We start from the raw sequence: 25,460 nt of genomic DNA, 5'->3' as shown, positions 1-25,460 counted from the left end.
TTTAAACACATGGATAGAGTATATACAGACACGTGTGTACCAGTGTGAACATAGTTTATACCTCTGAACATAGGCATAGATACATCTGCATGTGCATATGCATGTGTATACACGTGTGTACCTCCCATGGCCTGCGGTGATGGTGGGACTGGCCGCGAGCGCAGCCAGCCGGGAGCTGGGACCCTGTTGTCCCATGGGTGTGTTGCACAGGCTTCTTGCTGGCCTTAAATCTGTTTTCACCTGGGCCCAGCTGGCCACCAGAAGACCCCAGCTGCCATACCCCCCCACCCTGCTGAGCACCTGGTAGCAGGAGAGGGGAGGGGGCAGACAGGGTGTTACATAGAGCACCAGAGTGATTTAAACACTCCTCCGGCTCAAAGGGGAATCTTGAATTTCATTAATTAATACATCAATAGAAGCCAATGGAGAAAAACATGTCTTGTTATCTGGCTTCTCAGATGCTAGACATGGGCTCATTAGCCTTAAGCATATCGGCCCGATAACACTATTTATTCTATACAGAATAATGATCTGCTTTAGAAGAATACTGCAGAGAATGGAAAGGCTGAGTCCATTCATTAGCCCGCTCACCCAACCCCATGCTGCATGCGTGCAGCATGACCATCCTCGCTGAGAAGGGCCGCCATCCATCCGGGCCCATAACCCCCGGGTCCCCACATTTCACTTCCCCACAAACCCTCAGAGACATGTGCTCACCCTGCTTCAGAGATGAGCTCAAATAACCCAGCCAAGGTCATGCCTATTTGGGAACAGATGCAAATCCAGGTCTGACGGACAACAGACAAAAGAATCAGAATGGTCACTAAGGTTGCATGGCAGTCCACACACAGGACAAGCAGGCAGGAAACTGGACAAGCCAAGATCAGGGAGGTGTCCAACCTTCCTGTACCTCACACTGACCACAGCCTCACCAAGAGAAGGAACTGGACAGATGAGACCATTGTTAGTTCTGTTTTAACTGACACGATCTGTTTAATGATGGTGTCTTCCAAAGAGGGGACCATTAGAATTACAGTGGAGCTCTGGATTCGTCAGCCTTGAAGGAGCCAAGATGCAGAAATAAGCACAGTGCATTCAGGCCTGGTAATGATGGTGGTGGTGGTGGTGGTAGTGGTGGTTGTAGTGGTGGTGGTGGTGGTGGTGGTGGTAACAGTGGTGGTGGTAGTGTGTGCCTATAATCCCAGCACTCAGGAGGCTGAGGAAAGAGGATCTAGAGTTTGAGGTCAGCCTGGATTACAGAGTGAGATTCTGTCTCAGACAGAAATGAAAACAAATGAGAGAGAGAGAGCAAGTGTGAGCGAGAGAGACAGACAGAAAGAAAGAGAGAGGGATGGAGGGAGAGAAAGGAGGGAAGAAAGAAGGAAGAAGGCAAGAGGAGGGAAGGGAATTGGATGGGGGGAGAGGGGAGAGGAAAGGAAGTACGCACTATGAGTTTTGATAAGCTCATACAAGGCTGATTTGAGACACTTAAGAGTCCTGGTAGATTTATTGCAGCATTATTTACCATAGCTAAGATATGGAACCAACCCAGATGTCCTTCAGTAGATGAATGGATCAAGAAAATGTGGTATATATACACAATGGAATTCTATGCCTCCATCAGAAAGAATGACATTGCCACATTTGTTAGGAAATGGAAAGGCTTGGAAAAAATTCTATTAAGTGAAGTAAGCCAGGCCCAAAGAAACATAGGTCCTATGGTTTCCCTTATTTGCAATATCTAGTATATGTCTGAGTCAAGCAGAAAAGGTCAGATAAGGTGATGTTAGGGAAATGAACCTTTAGATATGTACTCAAATGTTTTTTTCTTTCTTGCGATTGTTTCTAACACATTTATAAGATGATTTCTTTGTTGCTTTGTATGGCCCTCCCCCACAGTATAACCCCTGCTTTCAGTGTATTTGATGTCGGTATAATTTGTGGAGGGGAAGGGGAAAAACAAATCGTTTAAATAGGGATACAGGTGGACCCATTGCAACAATGAGATGTACAAGTCGTTATGTCGAAAACCGAACTTTACAACTTTGGTGCGGGGCGGCGGGGAAGGGAGAGCAGGGAGGATGGGGTGGGGGGGGGGGATGGGAAGGGATGGGAAGGGGAAACAAAGGAGGAGGCTACAATGCTTGATAAGAAATGTACTCATTATCTTGCCCATGTAATTGTAACCCCTCTGTACAGTATTTTCACAATAAAAAATAAAAAAAGAGTCCTGGTAGAGATTCAATCTGCAATTGTATGCTGGAAAAGGCAAGATGCCGGCAGGAGACCCTAAGGAGCTGTGGCTGGGGCATAGACCACCCATGAGAGCATCAACACCATCTACTGTGCGCTCCGAGCCCGTCTTCAGGAAGGAAAGAGGTAAGATCCGAGGGGACAGGTGCCATTCCATCCTGGAACTGCACTTTGGCAAATGATCTGGTAAGGAGACTGGTCAGTCTTGTGAAAGACACTGAGAGTTCTGTGGGCATCATTTCAAGTGTCACATGTTGCTGAGTGGACTACTTCCTGTCAGGGGCAGGAAGACAGCTTTGTTGCTCAGGTTAACAACAAAGGACAATGCCATCGTATTTAGTGACCAAGGCTGCACAGCCACACGCTGCCCCCAGGCTGGCGGTGCATCGTCCTAAAACCCTGAGGAGACGGAACAAAGGCTCTGCTAGGCTGGCAGCATTGCTGGGATGAGGAAGAAGATTGACCTCCAGGATCATTAAAAACAGTGGCAGAGTTGTTTAGGTTTTATTATTATTATTATTATTATTATTCAAATTAATAAAATGCAACCGTCCACACTCAAGACCAACAGCTTGTAAAATTAGATTTCTAAAAGATGTAAAGGGACTGATGACTGACCAGCGTGGGTCAGAAGCAGCAAAATAGAGGATTCCGAAGGAAGAGAACCAGCTAATCCTTACATGGGAAATGCCCATGGCTATAGAGGTGGGACTTCTGAGAAGTGATTGGATCCTGAGGGCTCTGAGGCCACTGGTGGATAGAGTGTAGTGAGCTTTGGGATAGGGTGGAAACAGGGGTGGGTGGGGCCTCATTAGAGGAAGTAGCAGTGAGGTTGTACCTACTGAAGTTATATCTTGTGGCCAGGCTTTCCTCTCTCTCTCTTTCCACATTCCTTCCCTCACTCCTCTCTTCCTCTCCTCTCCCTTTCTCTCTTCCTATCTCTCTGTCCTTCTCTATCTCTCTATCTCTGTTTCTTTCTTTCCCTCACTGTCCCTCTCCATCTCTCTCTCAGCTTTTCTCTCTCTGTCTCTTTCCATGGGGCTCTCATTGTCTGTCTCTCTTCTTCCGTTTCTGAGTCTGTTACCCTGTCTCTCTCCCATTCTCTCTCCCTCTCTCTCTCTCTCCTCCTTTACTTCCCTCCCTCTTTTCCTGTCTCTCTCTGTCTCTGTCTCCCCTCCCTCCCTCTCATCCTCTCTCCCTTTCTCTTTGTTTTCTGGTTGCCATTAGGTGAGCATCTCTTACTACCACACGCTCTCTGCCACCACGATGCTCATCGGCCAGAAAACAACAGAACTAAGTGATCTGAAACCACAAACCAAAAGGGACCCTTGCTTCCCTTAAACCAAGGCTCTGGGATATGTTTACAGCTCAAGAAAGCTAACACAGTACTCTTACATAAGACACTCCCGATAAATCCCTGCTCCTTCGGCTTGTTAGAAAACCAAGGAAAGGCAGACAGAGTTACAAACCAGGGAAAGTGAGCCGGCACCAGATGCTGAATATACCAACACCTTGGCCTTGCATTCTCCGACCTCCAGAACGTTGACCAAATAAAAACTGTGTAGACGGTACCCAGTTTGGGGTACTTTGCTATGGGACCCCCTAAGTGACTAACAACACTGAGCTCCCTGGGCTGGGTGACTGAGCAGAGAATGTTGTGCAGAATTCTCATGGAGAAAGATCCCACCATCCTCGCCCAGGTCTATTCTTAGCCATGCTCACAGCCGGTTCTGGGAAGAAGGCTGGTTGTTGTTAAGTGTTCGGCAGAGCCTGGCTTTCTCTGTCCAATCTTTGGTGGAGCCTTCTGTTTCTGCCTTCAGGTATGTGAGTCGTTCCTGTCCTTGTATCAAAATGGGAGGCGGGGAGGAAAAGAGAGAGGGAAAGAACCATCTGGAAGCCCTCACCTCAATCAGCCCCAGCGCCTGCTTTTTTCCATTCCCACCTCAGTTAGCTGGGCCTTTCTGTTATTTTTTCTTTTGTTTTTTACAGAGCATAGCTCAAAATATAAAATTCAAAGTGTGTGCATGTGTATATGTGTGTGTGCATGCATGTGCTGGTCCTAGGACTTGAACTCAAGACTTGGGTGCTGTCCTTTAGCTTTTTTGCTCAAAGCCGGCCCTCTACCGCTTGAACCACAGCTCCACTTCCAGCTCCACTTCCTGCTGGTTAACTGTCAGATTTGTCTGCCTGGTCTGGATTCAAATCCTGATTTTCAGATCTCAGCCTCCTTCATCTCTAAGGTGTCAGGTGTAAACCTGACACCTTATCTTTTCACTTATTTATTATCTTTTCATTTATTTATTTATTGAGCCAGAGCCTGGATAATTTTCTCTCTCCAAGTTGACCACCACCTTTATCTACTAATGAAGCGCCTTTAGATTCTGCTGTAGACTGAATGCCTTTGTCTTCCCGAATTTCAAGGACTGAACCTAATTCTCCACAGATGCAGACCAATGCAGCCTCAGGTGCTGAGGCCAGACAGGAACACAGCTCATCCAAAGAAAGTTTCCATACAGCCTCCTGACCCTTCCAGCCCTGCCAAAGCCAAGCCTACTGGGACTCCAACCTCCCTACTTCTAGGAGGAGGTGTGTCTTTGTAAGGTGTATCTCTCCATGTTCTGTTTCCTGGCTACCATGAGATGAAGAACTCTCCTCAGCTATTTCATTTCTTCTGCCATGATGATCAGCCTTCCACAGCCCAGAAGCATGGGAATCAGACAAGCACAGGCTGAAACCACACATGACCCAAAACAAATCTCTCCTTCTTTTAGATTGTTTATGTCAACTGTTTTGTTTTTTTCTTCCTTTTGTCACTGTGATAGACACTGCCTAACACTGCTATTACAGAGTCATGAGTTTCCTAACACAGGGGTCCATGTGTGGTTCATTGTATGGCCAATTCTGGGTATGTATTTATCACCTGGTGATAAAAGTTAAGTGAGCAAATGCTTCACTCCAGAGATGAGATGACTCTGGACAATAGAAAGACTCATCATCGTGTCTCACTGATGTGGGGGGAGGGAGACAGGATATCAAAGGAAAACATTCTGGAGCCATAAATTCCTCCATGTAGGATCAAAAGCTTATTTTAGTATTTAGAAACACACAGACGAGATAAGCTGGGGGTTGGGGGGGCTCACATCTGTAATCTCTGCTCCTTCAGAGGCTGAAAACAGGAGGATCATGATTTGAGGCCAGCCTGGGCTGAAAAGGTTGTAAGACCCACTTCTTAATCCATTTCTGGGCACAATGGAGTTCCCTGTCATCCTAGCTTCACAGGAGGCTGAGATCAAGTGGAACAAGGTTCTAGCCAGCCTAGGCAGAAAAGACAGAAAGACCCAACTCAATGCTATCACCCTAGCTAAAACAAAACGTGTGAAATAGATGAACCTTGGTCCAGGAGTATAACTGGATAAGAAGAGAGTCCCTACCTCAAAAATAGCTAGTACAATCAGGCATTGGTGGTTCCCACCTGTAATCCTAGCTACACAGAAAGCTGAGATCTGAGGATCATGGTTCTAACCCATCCTCAGGCAGGAGGGTCCAGGAGACTGCTATCTCCAAAGAATCTCCAGAAAACTGGAAGTGGAAGTGTGGCTCATGTGGTAGAGAACCAGCCTGGACCACAAAATTAAAAAATTTAAAAACTGTAGTACCCAGGCCCTGAGTTCAAGCCCCAGGACAGGTGTGGCCTAGTGATAGAATACCTGTCAATAAAGCAGTAGCCTCTTTGTCTAAACCTCAATTACTGCATAATACAAAAAGCAGACCACCATCTTTAGGCCTCTAAACATTGTGTGGACAACTATTCCATAGACCAACTGTGGCTAGCTTCTAGACACCAAGTTTACACCAAGCTCTTATCTTGCATGGGACTGGGCTAGACCCACCCACTCAGATATCTTGTGATTCTCTCTCTCCCTCCCCCCTCCCCCCCTCTCTCTCACACACACACACAGAGTAGAAAATAGCCAATACTGTTTGTGGAGGGCCTGTTAGTCTCGTTGCCCCAACGTTTTCAAGGGAAAATGAAATATTTCCAATGCTTGGTGTCACACACCATAGCGCTTCTCACTTCCCTGGAGACCGTCAGACAATGGAGGAAAGGCTGGGCTGTGGGTCAGGCTGTCATCTTGGTTAACAAATGCTGTTCTCCTCCCGCTTCGTCTGTCTCATGGATTCTCCTGGTCAGACATGGACACATTCCTGAGGTTAGAAGGACATCAGTGATGGGGGAATAGATGGGGGAGGGGAGAGAAAGAGAGAGATATTTACATCCTCACCCAGAGCAAGCTCCTAGCCACCTGCTCCCAGCACCCTCTGAGGTCCTGAGGCTAACCAGACCTGACCTCAGTGGGCAGGGGGGGGGGGGGGGAGGATTCCCCATGGGGGAATCTATGACATGCATTAAAATAATTTACACCCAGCCCTATAAAGCGTTTAATTCGCCCTGCCATCATCCATTCCAGAAGTGTTCCTCTTCATAGTGAATTATTTTTGAAGTATTTATGTGGACCTCACCGAAAATCACCCCAGTCAGCAAACTGAGAAATGGAAAGGCATTAATAAGAGACATTGACCCCAGGCCCCACCCCCTGGGTCACTGGCTAGGAGTGTGGTCCCAGGGCGGGCGGGGGGGGGGGGGGGTCCATGGGGCTGGAGAAGGGACTGAGGTGGATGAGGCTGCTGTTATGGTTATGACTGCCAGGATCCATTCTCCCTGCCCATTCCTTGGCACAAGGTGGGCGCACAGAACCCAGAAATAAGAATGGGAGGTGAGGATGGATGGGTGGAGGACCTGCAATGTCCTGGCCCTGGAAATCATGTGTTCACAAGCACACCCAAGCCATAGATGTGTGCATCACACACATAGATGTGTGCCCTTCCCAGTGGCAGCTTCTAGCCCTGAGCCCAGTTGGGTAGGCTCAGAGGAGCCTCTGAAGGAGGGTGAAGGGCTAGCCCTGGCCAGCCCTGGCCAGCCCTGTCAAGAGAGTGCATTCCACTAGAACCATGTCATTCACCCACCAGAGCAAGCAGGGCCTACCCAAGCTCTCTAGACAGGGCTGCTGCTCCACCATCAAGCTGGGTGTGCATGTGCTGCTTGGGTTGCAGACATTTCTGGAGTCTGTTGAGGGAATTTCTTCTTCTTCTTCTTCTTCTTCTTCTTCTTCTTCTTCTTCTTCTTCTTCTTCTTCTTCTTCTTCTTCTTCTTCTTCTTCTTCTTCTTCTTCTTCTTCCTCCTCCTCCTCCTCCTCCTCCTCCTCCTCCTCCTCCTCCTCCTCCTCCTCCTCCTCCTCCTCCTCCTCCTCCTCCTCCCCCTCCTCCTCCCCCTTCTCCTCCTCTCCTCTTCCTCTTTCTTTTCCTCCTATTCCTTCTCCCCTTCCTGCTCCTTCTCCTCCACTTCCTCTTCCTCCTCCTCCCCCTCCTCTCCTCCCTCCTCTTTGATGCTGTTTCTCCTTCCTCCTCCCTTTCATGATGCTAAGGATCAAACCTGGAGCACAGGTACACACTAGTTAAGTTCTACCATTGAGCTATATCCCCAACCTGAGAGCTGCTTCTTCTTCCTCTTCTTCTTCCTCTTCTTCTTCTTCTTCTTCTTCTTCTTCTTCTTCTTCTTCTTCTTCTTCTTCTTCTTCTTCTTCTCCTTCTCCTTCTCCTTCTCCTTCTCCTTCTCCTCCTCCTCCTCCTCCTCCTCCTCCTCCTCCTCCTCCTCCTCCTCCTCCTCCTCCTCCTCCTCCTCCTCCTCCTCCTCCTCCTCCTCCTCCTCCTCCTCCTCCTCCTCCTCCTCCTCCTCCTCCTCCTCCTCCTCCTCCTCCTCCTCCTCCTCCTCCTCCTCCTCCTCCTCCTCCTCCTCCTCCTCTTCTGTCAGTCGTGGGACCTGAACTCTGGGCCTGGGCTCCACTCCCAACTTTTTCTGCTTCTGTAGTGCTGAGGAATCCAACCCAGGGCCTCATGCATGCAAGGCAGGCGCTCTACCACTGACCCAGCTTCCCAGCCCTCTTCTTATTTTTAAAGGAAGCTCAGAACTCACATCATCAAGATTCTTGTCAAGGCTCATGAGAGTAGAGATTTTTATTTATTCAGTAAGTATTTCACTGGGGTCCTGCATCTGGCCAGGAGGTGTCTGTGGAAGGCAAGACCCCGCTCTCCTTCCAGCCAGGGAAGAAGAACACAGGCATGGAATTACAAAAGAGAAGAAAGGTGATTCCAGAATGATTACTTGTACCAGAAGACAGACGTCAGTGATGGTCAGGGACACGTGGAACCACTGATGAGGATCATCCATTGGTGATATTTGAACTTCAACTTAAGGAGAAAGTAACAAACACGGAAAAAATAAAGAACAAAATACATAAAAGCCCTGGGGCAGGAGCAGGTTTTGCATGTCCAAAGGACAGAATCCATTTCCCACTTGGGTAGATAGATGGCACCCAGATAAAAAGGAAGGAAAAGGCCAAATCAAGTAGGGTGTCCACAGCAGATCATGCAGAGAAATGGCAGAAGTGCATGCCACCACATAGCTGAATCTCTCTGTGTGTGTATGCGTGCACACACGTGCCTGCACGCACAAGTCTTGGGACTTGAACTCAGGTCCTAGGCTGCCCCTTACCCTTTTCACTCAAGGCTGGTGCTCTACCACTTGAACCACAGCTCTACTTCTGGTTTTTGGGGGTGGCTAATGAGAGATAAAGAGTTTCATGGACTTTCCTGCCCAGGCTGGCTTTGAATTGCAAACCTCAGATCTCTGCTTCCTGAGTAGCTGGTTTTACAGGTGTGAGCCACCACCACGGGACCACATGGATGAATGGGTGAGTATGCTAAGAAGCACAAAGTCTCGGGTTGTACAAGTGCTTGTATGCAGAGGTGTGGTGATTCTGGGAAGTCAGGAGGTCGAGAGAGGACACGCCCACTTGTTCCCAGTCTCTTTAGAGGTAAAAAAGACATTTCAGAACAACACAAAACCATCACCAATCATACCACATTTTAAATGTTCTAAAGACCACTGAATCACACAGGTGGAACGGTTGGTTGTATATTATCTCATGTGAACTTCACATTGATATATTATTTATATATAAAATGTATGATATATAACATATAATAGTATATATGTTATATATAATACATTATTTTTACATAATATATAGTTATATGCTTATATAACTATATATTTATATATGTATATATGTATATACATATGTATATATGTATATATTACATTTATATTTATATATAACATATTGTATCCATAAATATATATGTGAATATTTATAATATAAACAAATATATGTTAGTTTAGAATAGATATAATATATAAGTATATATTATATATTATTGTATTTCTATATTTGTTATAAATTTATAATATGTACAATTACTATTATATATCATGATATATTATATATATTGTTATTCTTAGACAACAGATGGACTTCTTCGTGTCATTTCTTGACAATGAACTCCTTCCCCAAACCAGCCAGAGGGGCTTCCTGCACCCCTCTGTTCATCCCTAAATCCAGCCTCCCCAAATCCTTTCCCCTGGGTCTGCTCCTGCCCCTCCCCAGGCCTCTGCGGTCCCCAGTACCCACTCTCCAGTGCTGCACTCATTTGTTTGGTGGAAACGATGGGGAGAGGGTAAGTGGAGGCACAGGGACCCTCTCCTCCCACGGTGTCCCCAGGAGAGCAGACAAGGCTGTCAGTGTCCAACCTCAACCTGGTGCTGCTAGGCCTAGATTCACGTCACTGCCCAGAGCCCCCAGAGTGATCTGAGGGGAAACTGAGTAACAAACTGTCATTGAAAAGTCACAAAGGGTTGGGGCTGGTGGCTCAGGCCTGTCATCCTAGCTAGTTAGGAGACAGATCTGAGGATTGAGGTTCAAAGCCAGCCCAGACTCTTATCTCCCATGAATCACCAAAACGAAAAGCAAACAAACAAACAAAAAAAGGCTGGAAGTGGGAGACATGGTTCACTAGTGCTGGAGCACGAGTTGCTAAAGCTCAGTGGCAGCAGTCAGGCCCTGAGTTCAAGCCCCCAGGAACAGCACAGAAAAGCATCAGTAAAGACCTGAGGCTGCCCGATCCCCCTGTGCTTCAGAGGGGACCAAGGAGGCCTTATGCAGTGCAGGATCCTGGCACCACTCCTGTGCCCTCTGCCCCTCCCCTGGGGGCTGGCGGGCTGCTGGGACCACCACCCCCCTTCTGCAGGAAGTAGCAGACAGATTCAGTATCTGAGAGCACCCCCATCCCAGGGCACACGATGGCCTGAGTGCCACCACTTGTACCATGTCTTGTTCAGTGCCCAGTCCAGGTCACCTTCCTATGTGCACAGCCAAGACTGGGTTACAGAACTGACAATGTTCTCCCCTCTAGCTTCCTTGGCTCCAGGAGGAACCCTCCTCCATCCCCCAACACACACACACACATACACACACACACACACACACACACACACAGAGTATCCACATTCGACCAATTAGCTTTGGTGGGGGTAGTCCCCATTCCCCTCCCTGGGCTCCTATTCTGTCCTGGTCTCTCTCTGCAGGGCTTATGGAAATGATTTGCTGGCTACTAAACAGAAGCAGAAGGAAACCAGGAAAATTGACCACTGGAACAAAAGGAAACCCCTTTATCCCACGGATAGCATAGAGGAAATCTGGTTTGTGATCCCTATTACTTACCTGTGCTCTTCTTTTTCCCACTGCCTGGCTTGTTTGTGTTTTGTTTTGTTTTAGCTTGAACTCACGGCCTGGGCACGATCCCCAAGCTTTTGTGTTCGAGGCTAGCACGTGCTCTACCACTTGAGCCACAGTTCCACGTCTAGCCTTTTGATGATTCATTGGAGATAGGAGTCTCATGGATTTTCCTACCCTGGCTGGCTTCAAACCTTAATCGGCAGATCTCAGCCTCCTGAGTAGCTAGGATGACAGATGTGAACCACTAGTTTTCTTTCTTTCTTTTCTTTTCTTTCTTTTTAAACAGCAAAGCTGATACATTTTGGACAAATCACAGCGGCCCAGTTTCCTGTCCCAGCCCAGGTCCCACTGAAAGAGAAGGGGATAAACCCTTCCTCTACCACCAGGTAAGTGGATTAATGGTGCTTCCTTCCCAGCCTCTCCCAGCGAACTCCTCATAACCCCAGGAATAAATAATCACATGTTTTATAAATAGCTGTGGACAACAGGCTATAAAACAACGAAGATATATTTGTGCCTTTATGTCTTAGGAATATTTTTTTTTCTAAAATGACTGTTTTATTTGATGTGGGTAGAACAAGGGGTGTCAATATACACTGAGATTTCCCCAAGTTGTTTTTTTTTTTTTCTCCACACCCCCGAAACCCTGTATCTGTCTTCCCATCCAGGTCAAGCCAGCCCTGTAGTTAGTGAAGGCTAAGTTTCTCCGGACAAGCTTTATTCCTTCTGACACCAGCCTATGACACTTTATAAAAAGAAGTAATCCAGAACAATCTCTAGGTAATTAACACCTAGATAAACAAACATAAATTTCTATATTGCGTTTATTTGGACTACCACTCAAATATGCGTGAACCATGCTTTTTTAATTAAAAGATAAATCCATGTGACACTTAGCCTCAAACTTAATTATTCAGCATAGTATAATAAAAAATAGAGCCCATTAAATGTGTCTTACACTGTATTTCTGTATTAACAGCAAAACAGTTCGGTCGGGGATCATTTAAATTTCTCCCCCCCCCCCCCACCCTTGGTTTGTGAATTCCCTCTTCACACAAGCCTTTCTTCTCCCTCTTTGTATCTCCCCCTCCCTCATAAAAAAAAACTCTCCCTTTTAATACCAACAGGTGAAGAGATTAAAATAGAGTTTCCCTTGGCAGAATGCAGGCCTGGCTGCAGGCCTGGCCGGACATTTTTTATATGTGTGTATTGTTCCTGGGACTTGAACTCAGAGCCTGAGTGCTGTCTCTGAGCTTTTATTTACTCAAGACTAGCACTGTACCACTTGAGCCAGACCTCCACTTCTGGCTTTATGCTGGTTAGTTGGAATTGGGAGACTTACACAAACTTGTCTGCCCACACTGACTTTGAACTCGATCCCTAGATCTCAGCCTCCTGAGTAGCTAGGCTAACAAATGTGAGCCACTGGAGCCCAACCAAAACACCATTTTTAGTATTGCATTACATTATGAGGTTGGTTTTATTATGTTTTTTTTCTTCCCCATGGAAACATATCTCTTCTTTTGGTTTTACGTGCCCAGCCCTGGTACCTTGAAATGAAGATCACAATATTGAATGCTAATTTCCTGAGAATGGGGCTTACAAGACACCAGGTGAATTCCTTATAATATACTGTTACACTACAGATGTTCAACAGAGAGGGGGAAGTGTGCAAATCCCAAGGAACAAGAGACAACAAGGTGATCATCTTTCTATGAAAGTTTCTCCACAGAAAATAGTCACTTAACACAGCTCCGCAGCTTCCTGCTGAGAGGAAGAGAAAATGGCACTGAGAGCCATTTCCCACCAGAGATGAAAATACAGCTGGGGGCTGGGGGATCACGCCTGTCATCCCTAGCTACTCAGGAGGCTGAGATCTGAGGACTGCAGTTCCAAGTCAGCCCAGACAGAGAAGTCCATGAGACTCTTGTCTCCAGTGAACCACCAAAAAAACCAGAAGTAGGGCTGGGAAGGTGGCTCAGTGGTAGAGCGCTTGCCTTGCATGCTTGAGGCCCTGGGTTCGATTCCTCAGCACCACAAAAACAAAAAAAAATAAAAAAAAAAAGCCGGAAGTGGTGCTGTGGCTCAAGTGGTAGAGCGCTAGCCTTGAGCTGAAGAGCTGAGGGACAGCGTTCAGAGTTCAGGCCCCACGACCGGACCCCCCCCCCCCACAAAAAAAATCCAGAAGTGAAGCTGTGGCTCAACAAATAGAGTACCAGCTTTGAGAAAACAAAAACAAAAAACTAAGAGACAGCACCCAGGCTCTGCCCCAGGACCACCAACACACAGGAAAAAAATGGCAACAGTTGTTAATACTTTCATATGTTTTTTTCAAATGAGGGAACTGGAAAGTAAAAGTTGAAGACATTGATCCAATTGGATCTTTATCTGAAATTTCATCAAACACAGGATTATTCTTAGCGTCCAGCTTCCTTCCTTCCATCCTTCCTTCCTTCCTTCCTCTTTCTTTCTTTCTTTCTTGCTCGGTCATGGCGCTTGAACTCTGGGCCTGGGTGCTATCCCTCAGCATTTCAGCTCCAGTCTACCACTCTACCACTTGAGCCACAACACCACTTCCGATTTTCTGGTGGTTTATTGGAATTAGAGTCTCACAGACTTTTCTGCTCGGGCTGGCTTTGAACCGTGATCCTCAGATCTCAGCCTCCTTAGTAGCTAAGAGGACAGGTGTGAGCCATCAGCATCTGGCTGCTTCAAGCTTTCTGGTAAGGATAAATTTAATTTCCCAGTTTATCCAGAATTTATTACACCACAATTGGCAGAACCAAGCATTTAGAAGACTAACCAAATATACGCAAAACATCCTCAACGGAAAGCAGTCGGTTCTTAGGATTTTCTAGATATGATCAGTCAACTCAAGAAACAGTTAAAATTACTCAAGATCAGGTACCCAGCAAGTGGCATCATGAGGGATTGACTTTAAGCTTAATCATCACCCTCCAACTTTTGTATCCTGTACCAAATCTTCCAGTTGTCTAGGATCATTATGCAACTCCCAGAATATCTTGATGGGACACAAGTATGGAGGTTTCTTAACAATGCTGCTCTTTCCAGCTTTCTTTTCTTTTTCTGTATTATCGCAGCTTTATTGAGATGTAGTTCCCATATTGTAAAATTCATCCCTTTAGCTGGGCACTCAGGATGCTGAGATCTGAAGATCACCGTTCAAAGCCTGCTCAGGCAGGAAAGTCCCTGAGACCCTTATCTCCAATAAACCACTAGAAGACCAGAAGTGATGCAGTTGCTCAAGCTCACTTTGAGCTGAAGAGCACAAGGATCATGCCCAAGCCCAGAGTTCAAGGCCCACAACCGACAAAAAAAAAAAAAAAGATGTGCCACTCAGTAGGTTCTAGTCTATCTTCACAAAGTAGGAAGCCAACACTGCTGTCTGACTTTAGCACATTTTTACCATCTCAAGAAAGCAACGTGTTTGTTCATTCGCTGTCTTGAAGCCTTCCTCCTCTTCCTCTTCAATCTTCTATTTCAGGACCCAGCAATGACCAGACTTTGCTTGTTCTAGAAATATCCTAGGACGGAGAGCCTGTTATGTGTTGTCTTACCTTTGCCTGTGTCCTTTTAGGGTATTCAAAGTTGGTTGTCCATTTCAGCAACTCTTCCATTGTCCCCCCCCACACCATGACAGAATAATATTCCTTTCTATAGATAGACCATCATTGCTGTCTTTGAAGTCAGTAGGGAAAAGGTGGAAGATTTGGTAGTAAATTCGGGTATCTAGAACTTCTGGAAAGAACCAACACTTGTGCCACATCCTTGGTGAGAAGACAGGAGGGCAGCCTTACCCCTCCCTGCTGACTCCTGCCCTCCCCCTCCCCCTCCCTGGGGCTTTCACTAAATCCGGTGGCTTTGGAAGCCATTCTGTAGGTACTTGGGACCAAACTCACTGTGCAACCTAGCTTTCATAATGAGTCCTTTCCCACGCTGTCACCTGGCAAGTCCCTTTGGCCCTGGGTAACAAATGATCATCACTATGCAAGAAACATTGTCGGCCTACAAAACTCCTGTGCAGGGTGGGAGAATGCTGATGCATTTCATACCCTAAGACTCGGACAGTAGCCCTAGATGAGCTTGGTTCTGGAGAAAAAATAACCCTCCCACACCCCCCTCCCCACATACATGAAAAATCTATAGCCAGGCACGGGTGGCTCACACCTGTCAGCTACTCAGGAGGCTGAGATCTGAGACTCGAGATTCAAAGCTTATGGACTTATGGAAAGTCCATCAGACCCTTATGTCCAAGCAACCACCAAAAATCCAGAAGTGGAGCTGTGTCTCCAGTGGTAAAACACTAACCTGGATCAAAAAAAAAAAAAAAGCTCAGGGACAGTGCTCAGTCTCTGAGTTCCAGCCCCAGGACCAGCACCAAAAATAATAGTAATAATAAATAATCATTGCCGGGCGCTGGTGGCTCACGCCTGTAATCCTAGCTACTCAGGAGGCTGAGATCTGAGGATCTCAGTTCAAAGCCAGCCCGGGCAGGAGAGACTATGAGACTCCTATCTCCAATAAACCACCAGAAAACCGGAAGTGGCGCTGTAGCTCAAGTGGTAGAGCGCTCGCCTTGAGCTGAAGAGCTGAGGGACAGCGCCCAGGCCCAGAGGTCAAGCCCCACGACCGACAAAAAATAAATAAATAAATAATCATTATAGTCCAAGGAAAATTCTGCACATCTAGTCTCCAACAAATATCTTCCCATGAGAATACCTGTTTTTTCCATCATCCCAGATTCCAGATTTTATTACACTTTCTTCTATTCCTTATCTTCTACAGAAAGAACCCAGCACCTCCTACAATCATTTGAGGTAAAGGACTTCCTTGCATATAGTTATTTTTAATGAGGTTTACCAGTAGAAGAAAATAATAAACCCCAACATTCTATGTATTTTATATAATTGAACTAATGTGAGGATCACAAATAATCTATAAGTTTTACCTTACTGAAACTTTAACCAAACATAGCTCCTGCATGCAACTTGGGCCCACACATGTGCACACTGAATATTTATGCACACATGTGCACAGGCTAGCATATCACATATGCACAAATATTTGTCAACCTGAAAGCTATAAGGCAAAGAAGCCTATCTACCTTTTAGAAGATCACATCTTGACAAAGTCTAAACGTCCTGGGAAAATATATTTAACCACTCAGGATTAAACAAATAAATAGGAAAAGATATGTGTTTTTTAATTTTTTCTTCTTGTTTTCTCCGGAGGTTGAGTGTTAATGCACGAAACACTGGATAAAACCACACTGCTTCAAAGACATTTTATTCTAACAGCAGAAATAAAAAAAAAAGTCATTGCTGGAAGAAAAAAAAACTTTTAATACTTTCTATACCAGAATAAAGTTCTGTCAACTGATGTATTATAATAATAAATAATGACCAAGAATAAACTTTAAATACAAAGTTGTCTACTGGTTACAAGCATAGCAACAAAACCCTTCTAACTCTATGGATCTTGGAGTTGTCCCAAGATGAGACTTCTCTTTGCGCAGGAATGTAGACAGTATTATGACCAGCATCACAGACTACAGGAATCACACGGGAACTTGACATGTTTAGATATAAGGACCTGGTGACATTCAGAAACTGACACGGAGTCTCTGTGCTGTCGCTTGCCTGGATTACAAGTTACAAGTGTGCTAGAGCGAGGCCTGTGTCAGAATGGGGTAAGGATAGGGGAGGGGCACGCTGGACAGAATGGAAGTAACACACACTCACACATGCGCACACGTGTGCGCGCATACACACACACACACACACATCACAGAAGAAGGGCTGGTCCCAGTGTCACCAAAAGAATTATTGCCTGTAGCATCGAATGATACTCAGAAGACAGGAATGGGTAGTCAGAGCTCCCAAAGTGCTAGAAATACGAGGTGGCTCTGATTTTTGTTTTCTGTTTTGTTGTTTGGGTTTTTCTTTCTTTCTTTTTTTTTTTTTTTTTGCTTTTTTTTTTGTTTGTTTTATGATTTTTCTTTTGTTTTTCCTTTTTCTTTTTTCTTTTTTTTAAACTCTTCTTTTTTTTTCCTTTTTTTTTTAAATTTCTCTTTGCTAAGATACCAAAGGCAGAATTCACACACAAGAAGCAAGGGGGTTGTCACAGACACCAAACACAGTAGTGCAGTTAAAACCCTAAAGCTTACTACAGTTCAAAAGTTTCAATAATACCTCCATTTATTTATTTATTTATTATTTCACTCTCTCTCTCTCTCTCTCTCTCTCTCTCTCTCTGTAAGATCATAGAAACAAGTTGCATTAAGTTTATCCACTCAATTTCAGTAAGGCAGTGAGAACTAATCTAGAAAGAACAAGAAAGCAGCCTGCACTCTGCCAGATGGGTCCCAGTTGCGCATGGCATTCCTTTACACCCGGACATCTTCAAAGCTCCCTCCACTCTTTTACCACCTATGCCAACGGGATCCTGTATTAGCCTGAGCTTCTTTCTGGCCTCAGGACATTCTTAGTGAATGTTATTTACATTGATTGCAGTTTAGTATTTTGATTTTTTTTTTTGTAAACTGCTATAGGCAGAGCTAATGTTTTTAAGGCCCTGGGTTTATTATTATTATTATTAATTATTATTATTATTGTTTGCTCCCAGCCTGCAATGAAATATTGACTCATTTTTTTCTTTTAATTCATCATAATGGTTTTGTTTTACCCGAAGTTAATACTTCCAAATGCATCTACCATCACCAGCAACAATGCCAGTTTGTTGTCCTTCAAAGGAAGTGTGTGGAGAGGCAGAATTTTACACCACTGAGGTGGATTCAAGGATGAGCTGGGCTCCGTCACCGTAAACTTGCCAATGTGAAAAATGAGTTCGGTGTGCCGTGATTGACTCTCACCACAGAAAAAAGAAAATCTCTCCATCCATGTGGCAGAGAACTTGATAAATTTGGAGCATCCAATCAGTAGAAAAAAAATCTACAAAAATAGAGAACATATTTGTTTTTACAAAAACAGGCATTTGTAACTCTGTTTTCTTCATTAAAGAAAGACAGCCAGATGTTCAGGTATGTAACATTAATGCAAGGTATTTCCTAAGAACTTGGGGAAGAAGAAAAGTCTTCACTTTTCATCTGTAGCACATAGAAAAACTATATATGAAACCAAGTCTGATTGAGGGGATAGAGCAGTTTTCATTCAAGTAAAAAAAAAAAAAAAATCATAATAGACCCAGACACCAACGGCTCACTCCTATAATCCCAGCTACTCAGGAGACTGAAATCTGAAGATCATGGTTGAAGGCCAGCCAGGTAGAAATGGCCATGAGACTCTTCTCTCCAATTCACTACCATAATAAAGGCTTACATGGTAATGTACAAGCCTTGAGTTAAAAAAAAATCCAAGGCACGAATTCAAGCCCCAGTACTAGCCCAGACAAGGTGGGGGGGGGGGGAGAATCATAATAGAAAACAATTTTCTATCCTTTTTTATTTTTTTTGTCCATCCTGGGGTCTGAACTCTGGGCCTGGGCACTGTCCCTCAGCTCTTCAGCTCAAGGCTAGCACTCTACCGCTTGAGCCACAGCACCACTTCTGGCTTTTTCTGCTTATGTGGTGCTGAGGAATTGAACCCAGGGCCTCACGCATGCAAGGCAAGCGCTCTACCACTGAGCCACCTTCCCAGCCTAATGTTTCTATTCTTATATGGATTACAATTAAAAACCATCCATCTCTTACTGGTCGGGTTGGCTTGGTTTTCCTAAGAATATTTTGTATAATGCCCTTGACAATTTTTTTTTTAATATCAACTTTCTTCATCCAAAGAAAAAAATTTAAAAGAACAATAGACAACTAAGAAAGGCCAAAAAAAAAATCCCTCAATACTGCAATTTGATCTAGAAAAAGAAAAAAAAAAAAGAAATTGCTCATCAAACCTGAAATGATATTTGTCTGCAGACGCGTCCTGACCATTGATTGATTTGAATGTGTCTCTTTTTATTGTTATTTTTTTCAAAGCCTATTTTGGGCAGCCATCTCTGTAAGGCTGGCTGAGGGCTCTGACGCTCCCAGGCCCGGCCGGCTAGGATTTCTCCACAGAGCACAGAGGACTGACACCATGCGAATCAATTTTCCTGCGGTGGCTGCTCCCGCCTGCCTGGCACCAGAGCCACCTCCTCACACCACTCATCAGGGCTCTGGGTGGATGGCGGGTGTTGGTGTCAGATTATAGAGGTGTTTGCAAGCCAGGAAAGCACAGCCCTCCATCTCTGAGTCTGCAGAAATTCCTGGAGATGCTATTGGGTTTTCGGAGCATGGTTTGGGGACAAAGATGACTCTCAAGTTGGACAATTCCCCCCCCTCCCCAGTTTTCTCCAGCTTGAAGGACACTAGGCATTTCCAGGCTCTCTCTCTCTCTTGCTCTCTCTCTCTCTCTCTCTTTCTCTCTCTCTCTCTGTAAGATTTGGAAGTTCTTGTTGCTGAGTAACCATTTAACAGCCACATTCAAGGGCTGGGGATTTGCTTCAGGTTGTTTTGTTGTTGTTATTTCTTAATATAGATAGATATCTTTTACTTTTTTTTTTTAAATGTTCTATACACTAGCCAGAGGGAAGATGACATGAGATTTCTCCCCCTTAGAATACAGTGAACAAACTGGTGTCGGCAGATGTTTCGTTCTTCAGTGTGGATAACGCATTATTGCCGTGTACAGAGATCACCCCCCCCCCCCCCCGGGCCCATTCAGTGGCTCTCTTCTGGGCCCTTGCCACCCTCCTCGGCCAGCTCTGCCAAACTCCCGCCCTTGACAGCTGCGGGCTCCTCGAAACTCCCAGCGGCCTCCGAGTCCACCCTGGAGCGCTTGAACCTGCGGTCCGGATACTGGCTATTGTCAAAAGGCATTCGGTGGACGCAGAGGACATGGGTCTTCAGGTTGCCTTTCTGAGAGGCACTGTAAGGACAGTAGCGACACTGGAAAGGCCTGTGACCTGCAAGGGAGAGACACACAGAACAAAACAAGACAAAAAGGAGCCGATCAGTACTCTTCTCACACCGGCCTAACACCATGGGCAATAGAGTGTGATCATTAAGCATCCATAAGATCCTATTGCTTTGCAAAAATCATAATTCAGAAGAAGAAGAAGAAAAGGAGAGAAAAGCAGCTGGTATCTTAGGCAGATAAACGGGGATGTAAAAGGTCTTCCCTTTCTAATGCGTTTCACCAGCATCTAGGCTTGAACTCCTACCTTGCTTGTTCACACATCACTGGCATGCTACTGCACGAGCCATACCTCCAGCCCTGCTTTTTGCTGGTTCATTGAAGACTTTACTGATTCAGCTGGCTTCGAACTAGGATCCTCCAAGTCTCAGCCTCTGAAGTAGTTAGGAGCTGTGAGTCACCAGCACCCAGCTTTTTTGTTTAATCCAGATCTCCCAGAGGATCGAAATGTATGCCAGCTCTGATCATACAAAATAATATGAACACGAACTCCAGGAAATGGACACAAGGGGTTTTTTTCTTTGTTGCTACTTTTGTTTTCTTTCTGTCTCACTTGGTCATTTATCTGTCTTTGGGGGCGTGGGTAACAAGGGTTACACAGACATGAAGGGACAAAGGTACACAAATGCAGCAGTGGTACTCACGGGACACTATGTGGGAAACAAACTGTACACCTTGTGGGTGGGGATGGGAGGGAAAAACTGGGAGAGAGAGAGGGAAGGGGTGACACTGTCCAAGAAGAAATGTCCTGAAACTCTTTCTACAAAGAGTTAGGTAGGAAGTCGTTTAAAAGTAAAAAAAAAAAAAAAAAAAATCTGAGATATTATATATGTGTGTTGAGAAACCAGAAAGAAAACAGATTATCTGGATTTTTTTTTAACTGATGAAATTCAAAACTTTATTTATGGACACCAGAATTTCAATTCTGTATAGTTTTCAGGTGTGATAAAATATTCCCATTTAGAGGGAGGATTTTTTCCCCCCAACCATTTTTTCACAATTGTGAAAGTTATATTTAGCACACCGGCTGTAAAAAAAAAAAAGAAAAGAAAAGAAAAAGAAAAAAAAAACAGACGATAGACTGATTTGGTTCACAAACGATACTTTCCTGACGCTAATGCTACACACAAAAATCCCCACAAATTCTACCATCTGGGTATCTGACTCCAGTTCAGTACAAAGCCAGTTCACTTACTTATCCTCCCATGAACTGTGTGTTGATGAACAACACCAGCCGGAGGAGGGGTGTGTCTGGAAGGCACTTGAAGACGGGGATGCCAAGCAAGTCTCCCTTGCTCTAAGGCTGAGATGGAAGGGATTTCTAGGGAAAAGATATCAGAAAGTCAGAGCAGGGACTAGGTAAATCAGATCGTCAAGGTCAGAACTTTAAAGAAGTTAGATTTGACTGGATGCCAGTGGCTCACACCTCTCAGCCTGGCTACTGGGGAGGCTGAGTTCTGACGATTGCAGTTCAAAGTCAGCCTGGGCAGAAAAGTCCAAGAGACTCTTATCTTCAATAAAAAAAATTCGGAAAAGGCCAGAAGTGGTGCTGTGGCTCAAGGGGTTGAGTGCTAGCCTTTAGCAAAAGAAGCTCAGGAACAGTGCCCAGGCTTCAAACCCCAAGACCAGCAATATGTATATGTATATGTGTGTATACATATATATACATATATATATATATATAAAGTTAAGGCAGGAGTAGAGGCCACCAGTGTTGAATTCAAGGGACTGAGGATCCAGCCCCATCATTTCTCCACTGGAAAAAAGAGATTCAAGCAGTGAGCTCTCCCATATTTGCTCCTCTGAGAAAGCACCTCGCTGTGCGCCCCCCCCCCCCCCCTGTGTTCTGGCCTCCCGCCTTTCTTCCAAGTCTTTCTGTTTCTCCTGGGTTGTAGACACAGTCCATTCTGAAGAAAAACCCGTCACTTTTCTTCTTCAGAAGCGGAAAATCAGTCTCCCAGTATGTCTGATTTCTACCACCTTGAAAATGGGGAAGTCCTTCTGGACAAGGAACAGCTTGGGATCATGGCACACGCGTTTCTAAGTGAGAAAAGGCTCTGACCTCTGACCTCTGACCTCCTCCCAGGGATGCCCTGGCTGGTTGTCCTTGTGGCTAAGCTTGGCTAAGAGGTGGCTGGACTTCCCTCTATAGTGTACCTCAGGCTGTTGTGGGGCTCTGGTGGTGGGGCCCGGGACGGGGGGGGGGGGGGGGGGCCGGGGGGGGGGGATGAGAGGAGGAGGGGTTGATTCACTCTCTGGAAATTGTTTTCCCTGAAGGCTTCACCTCTGGATTCTGGGAAATGGCAGAGCGGAAGGAGGATGTTGTTAGCAGGTGCGTGTCCTTGAGATAGAACTCCACAGTACACAAGCTGCGCATGGCCACAGGTCAGGGCCCTTCGTGGAAGAAACTCCTGTGAGCCCACAGGGAAGCTAAGCCCCAACAGCAGCCTGCACAGACAACAACATAGCATGCGATGCACTAGACAGATGATCGAGAGCCCAGGAGTCTGGACAGGGGAATAGGAACACAGGAGCACCTTCCTTTCTCCTGTCGCTTGAAACCTATACCATTTGCATCTTCTGTCTATACAGGACTTCTCTCCAGTCCCCCCAAACGTGCCACACCCCTTCCTTCCTGCCCCAGGACTTTTGCACAACCCTTCTACATCCCTTCAACATGGAATCCTTCCTCATCTCGCAACTACTACCTTCAATCAGTCTTCAATGAGCCTCTGGAAGTCATTTTTTATTTACTACAAACCCACGACTGTAGCTAGAAGACACATTACTGCAAAGTCAAAGAAAATTCTAACATCATCATCATTCACCACAACAAGGGCTGTTTCTACCCCTACGTACATGTCAGCAGGGTAAAGCAGCTTTATATGGGAAGTGGCAGATACACAGCTGATAGGAACCTTCTGGAAGCCAGGGCAGAAAAAAGAGTGGCAAAAGTCTTCCTTCCTTTATTTTCTTTCTCCTTGTTTGTTTCTTCTTCCTTCCTTCCTTCCTTCCTTCCTTCTTCTTCTTTCTTTCTTTCTTCTTTCTTTCTTCTTCTTTCTTTCTTTCTTTCTTTCTTTCTTTTTTCTTCTTTCTTTCTTCTTCTTTCTCTCTCAGTTCTCTCCGTCTTTCCTTCCTTTCATTCATTCCCAAGGCCAGAGTGCTGTCCTTGAGCTTTTTCGCTCAAGGCTAGCCCTCTGCCACTCTGAGCCACAGCACCACTTTCAGTTTTCTGGGGGTCATTGGAGATGAGAGTCTCATGGACTTTCCTGCCGAGGTTGGCTTCTACCCATAACCTTAGATCTCAGCTTCCTGAATAGCTAAGATTTCAGGCGTGAGCCACCAGTGCCCAACAGCGTCACTTCTGGCTTTTTTTTTTTTTTTTTTTTGGTGCTTAATTAGAGGTAAGAGTCTCATAGACTTTCCAACCCTGGTTGGATTCGAACTATGATCCTCAGATCTCAGCCTCCTGAGCAGCTAGAATGACAGGCGTGAGCCACTGGCACCTGGCCACAAAGCCTTTCTAACCCCTCCATGACCAGCACACTCTGATCTTCCTATGCCCTGAGCCCTGCAGGTGTCACATCATGGGTAAACCACCCCCCCCCCACTCCTTCAGCCCTCCCCCCCATTCTCCTCTCCATCCCTCACTCTGAGGCCGTCAACCTCTTCCATCACCCGCCCTGCGAAAAGTAAGTACATCATCCTTTAATTTGTATTGTCACAATGCCGTAGAGCCAGGGTAAAGAACACATTCATTTTTAATCCACTATGAATAATATATAAATATGTATACGGCGTAGAGGGTCAAGCAGGGTAAGGAGAAAGCAAGTCGTATATTGTTTATAGCGAAAGTGGAGAATGGGAGATTTTTCTTACTTGCTCCGATGGTAATAGTGGTTCTCCTCCTTCTACCTACAGGGGGGTGGAGATGGGGGAGGGGGAGGGGGTGCCTGCCCTTGGCGAGACTATCCATTCATTACAGCCCAGCACTGTGGGAAGCTGGCTTCAGAAAAGAGATGAGGCTCCCGCAACTCTGGCCAAAAGGTTTACCTACAAAAAAAAAAAAAAAAAAAAGGGCGGCCTGTCCTCATGTGTAGGGGAAGAAGAGTGCAGGCTGAGGGCTGTCCAGGCCTGTGGTGCTGGGCTCAGAGCATGAGGTCATGAATTGCCTCCATCGGAGTCCATAACGATCAGCAGAGAGAAAGACATCACCCTCTAAATGTACAACTCCATTGTACAACTACTTAAAGATAATAGAACTTTTTAAAGAAGGAAAGGAAAAAAAAGAAGGAAAGGGAGGGGAGGAGAGAAAGAAAAGAAAGAAGGAAGGAAGGAAGGAGAGGAAAGAAGGAAGGAATGGAAGGAAGGAAGGAGAGAGAGAGAAAGAAAGAAAGAAAGGAGAGAAAGAAAGAAAGAAAGGAAGGAAGGAAGGAAGGAAGGAAGGAAGGAAGGAAGGAAGGAAGGAAGGAAGGAAGGAAGGAAGGAAGGAAGGAGAGAAAGAAAAAGAAAGAAAGAAAGAAAGAGAGAAAGAGAGAGAGAGGAGGGAGGGGAAAAGCAAAGCTGTCCCCGGAGGCAGAGCACAGCTGAGTTGCGAACTGTTTACATGTGTGCCTCGTGTTATACAATGTAGCACACTCCACCTCTGTAGGAACAGAAATGGAATCTAATCCCTGAGACAGAGGCCTTCGGCTGTCTCATGGTGTCTGCCAAGAACTGGCACCAAGGTGTCACCCAGACACCAAAACCAGAGGATGCTCTAGTCCCTTACACAAGTGGTAGAGTACCTGCATGGAAACTACCCTCAACCTTCCATATACAGTGTGTGTGTGTCTGTGTCTGTGTCTGTCTGTCTGTCCATCCATCTGTCTGTCTTTCTCTGCGTGTGTCTATCTGTACCTGGGCTTGAAATCAGGGCCTCTCCCTCTTGCTTGGCTTTCTCTGCTCAAGGCTGGTGCTCTATCACTTACGCCACACCTCCACTTGCAACTTTTTCTGGTTATTGGCAGTAAGAATCTCTCAGATTTGTCTGCCTTGGCTGGATTCAAACCTTGATCTTCAGATCTCAGCCTCCTGAGTAGCTAGGATTACAGGTGTGAGCCACCAGTGCCCAGCTTTTCCATAAAATTTAAATTGTGCCTAGATTGTTCATAATATGTGATACAATTAAAGTTTTAGGTCATCAGGTGTTATACCATCCCGATTAGGATGACAGGAGAATGATAGGAGAAAATACTCTGTCCATGACAGTGCAGACTCAACCATCAAAAACCTGACTACTACACAACAATGCTCATCTTCTGCTGGACAGAGTTGAAGGTTAAGGCCCTCTGCCAACCACCACTATTGTCGTGATGAATTTAAGTTTGCTTTCTGGAACTTTCTAGAAAGTTCCGGAACTTTCTAGAACTTTTAGTTTAGGATCAATTGAACCCCCACTCCTACATGGAACTCTTAGAGAGCCAGCTCTTAAGGTGCCCCATGCAGGTGGAGGTCCTCCATCTGACTTTTACAGGGACTTTTAGAA

At 45.5% G+C, this 25,460-nt stretch overlaps 1 protein-coding gene across 1 annotated transcript in view; it reads right to left on the bottom strand.

Moving 5' to 3' along the window:
* Positions 1-19,677: 19,677 nt before the first annotated feature.
* Znf536 (zinc finger protein 536) overlaps positions 19,678-25,460 on the bottom strand; it is a 242,244-nt gene continuing 236,461 nt past the window's right edge. The window contains exon 4 of the mRNA XM_042668188.1: positions 19,678-19,922. Within this exon, the coding sequence (XP_042524122.1) occupies positions 19,678-19,922 (245 nt within the window). The remainder of the gene's footprint in view (positions 19,923-25,460) is intronic.

Source organism: Dipodomys spectabilis, unplaced genomic scaffold (assembly GCF_019054845.1).
Source record: "Dipodomys spectabilis isolate Male_0828 unplaced genomic scaffold, ASM1905484v1 ptg000422l, whole genome shotgun sequence".
NCBI lineage: Eukaryota > Metazoa > Chordata > Mammalia > Rodentia > Heteromyidae > Dipodomys > Dipodomys spectabilis.
This window is presented reverse-complemented; position numbering and strand designations above follow the sequence as displayed.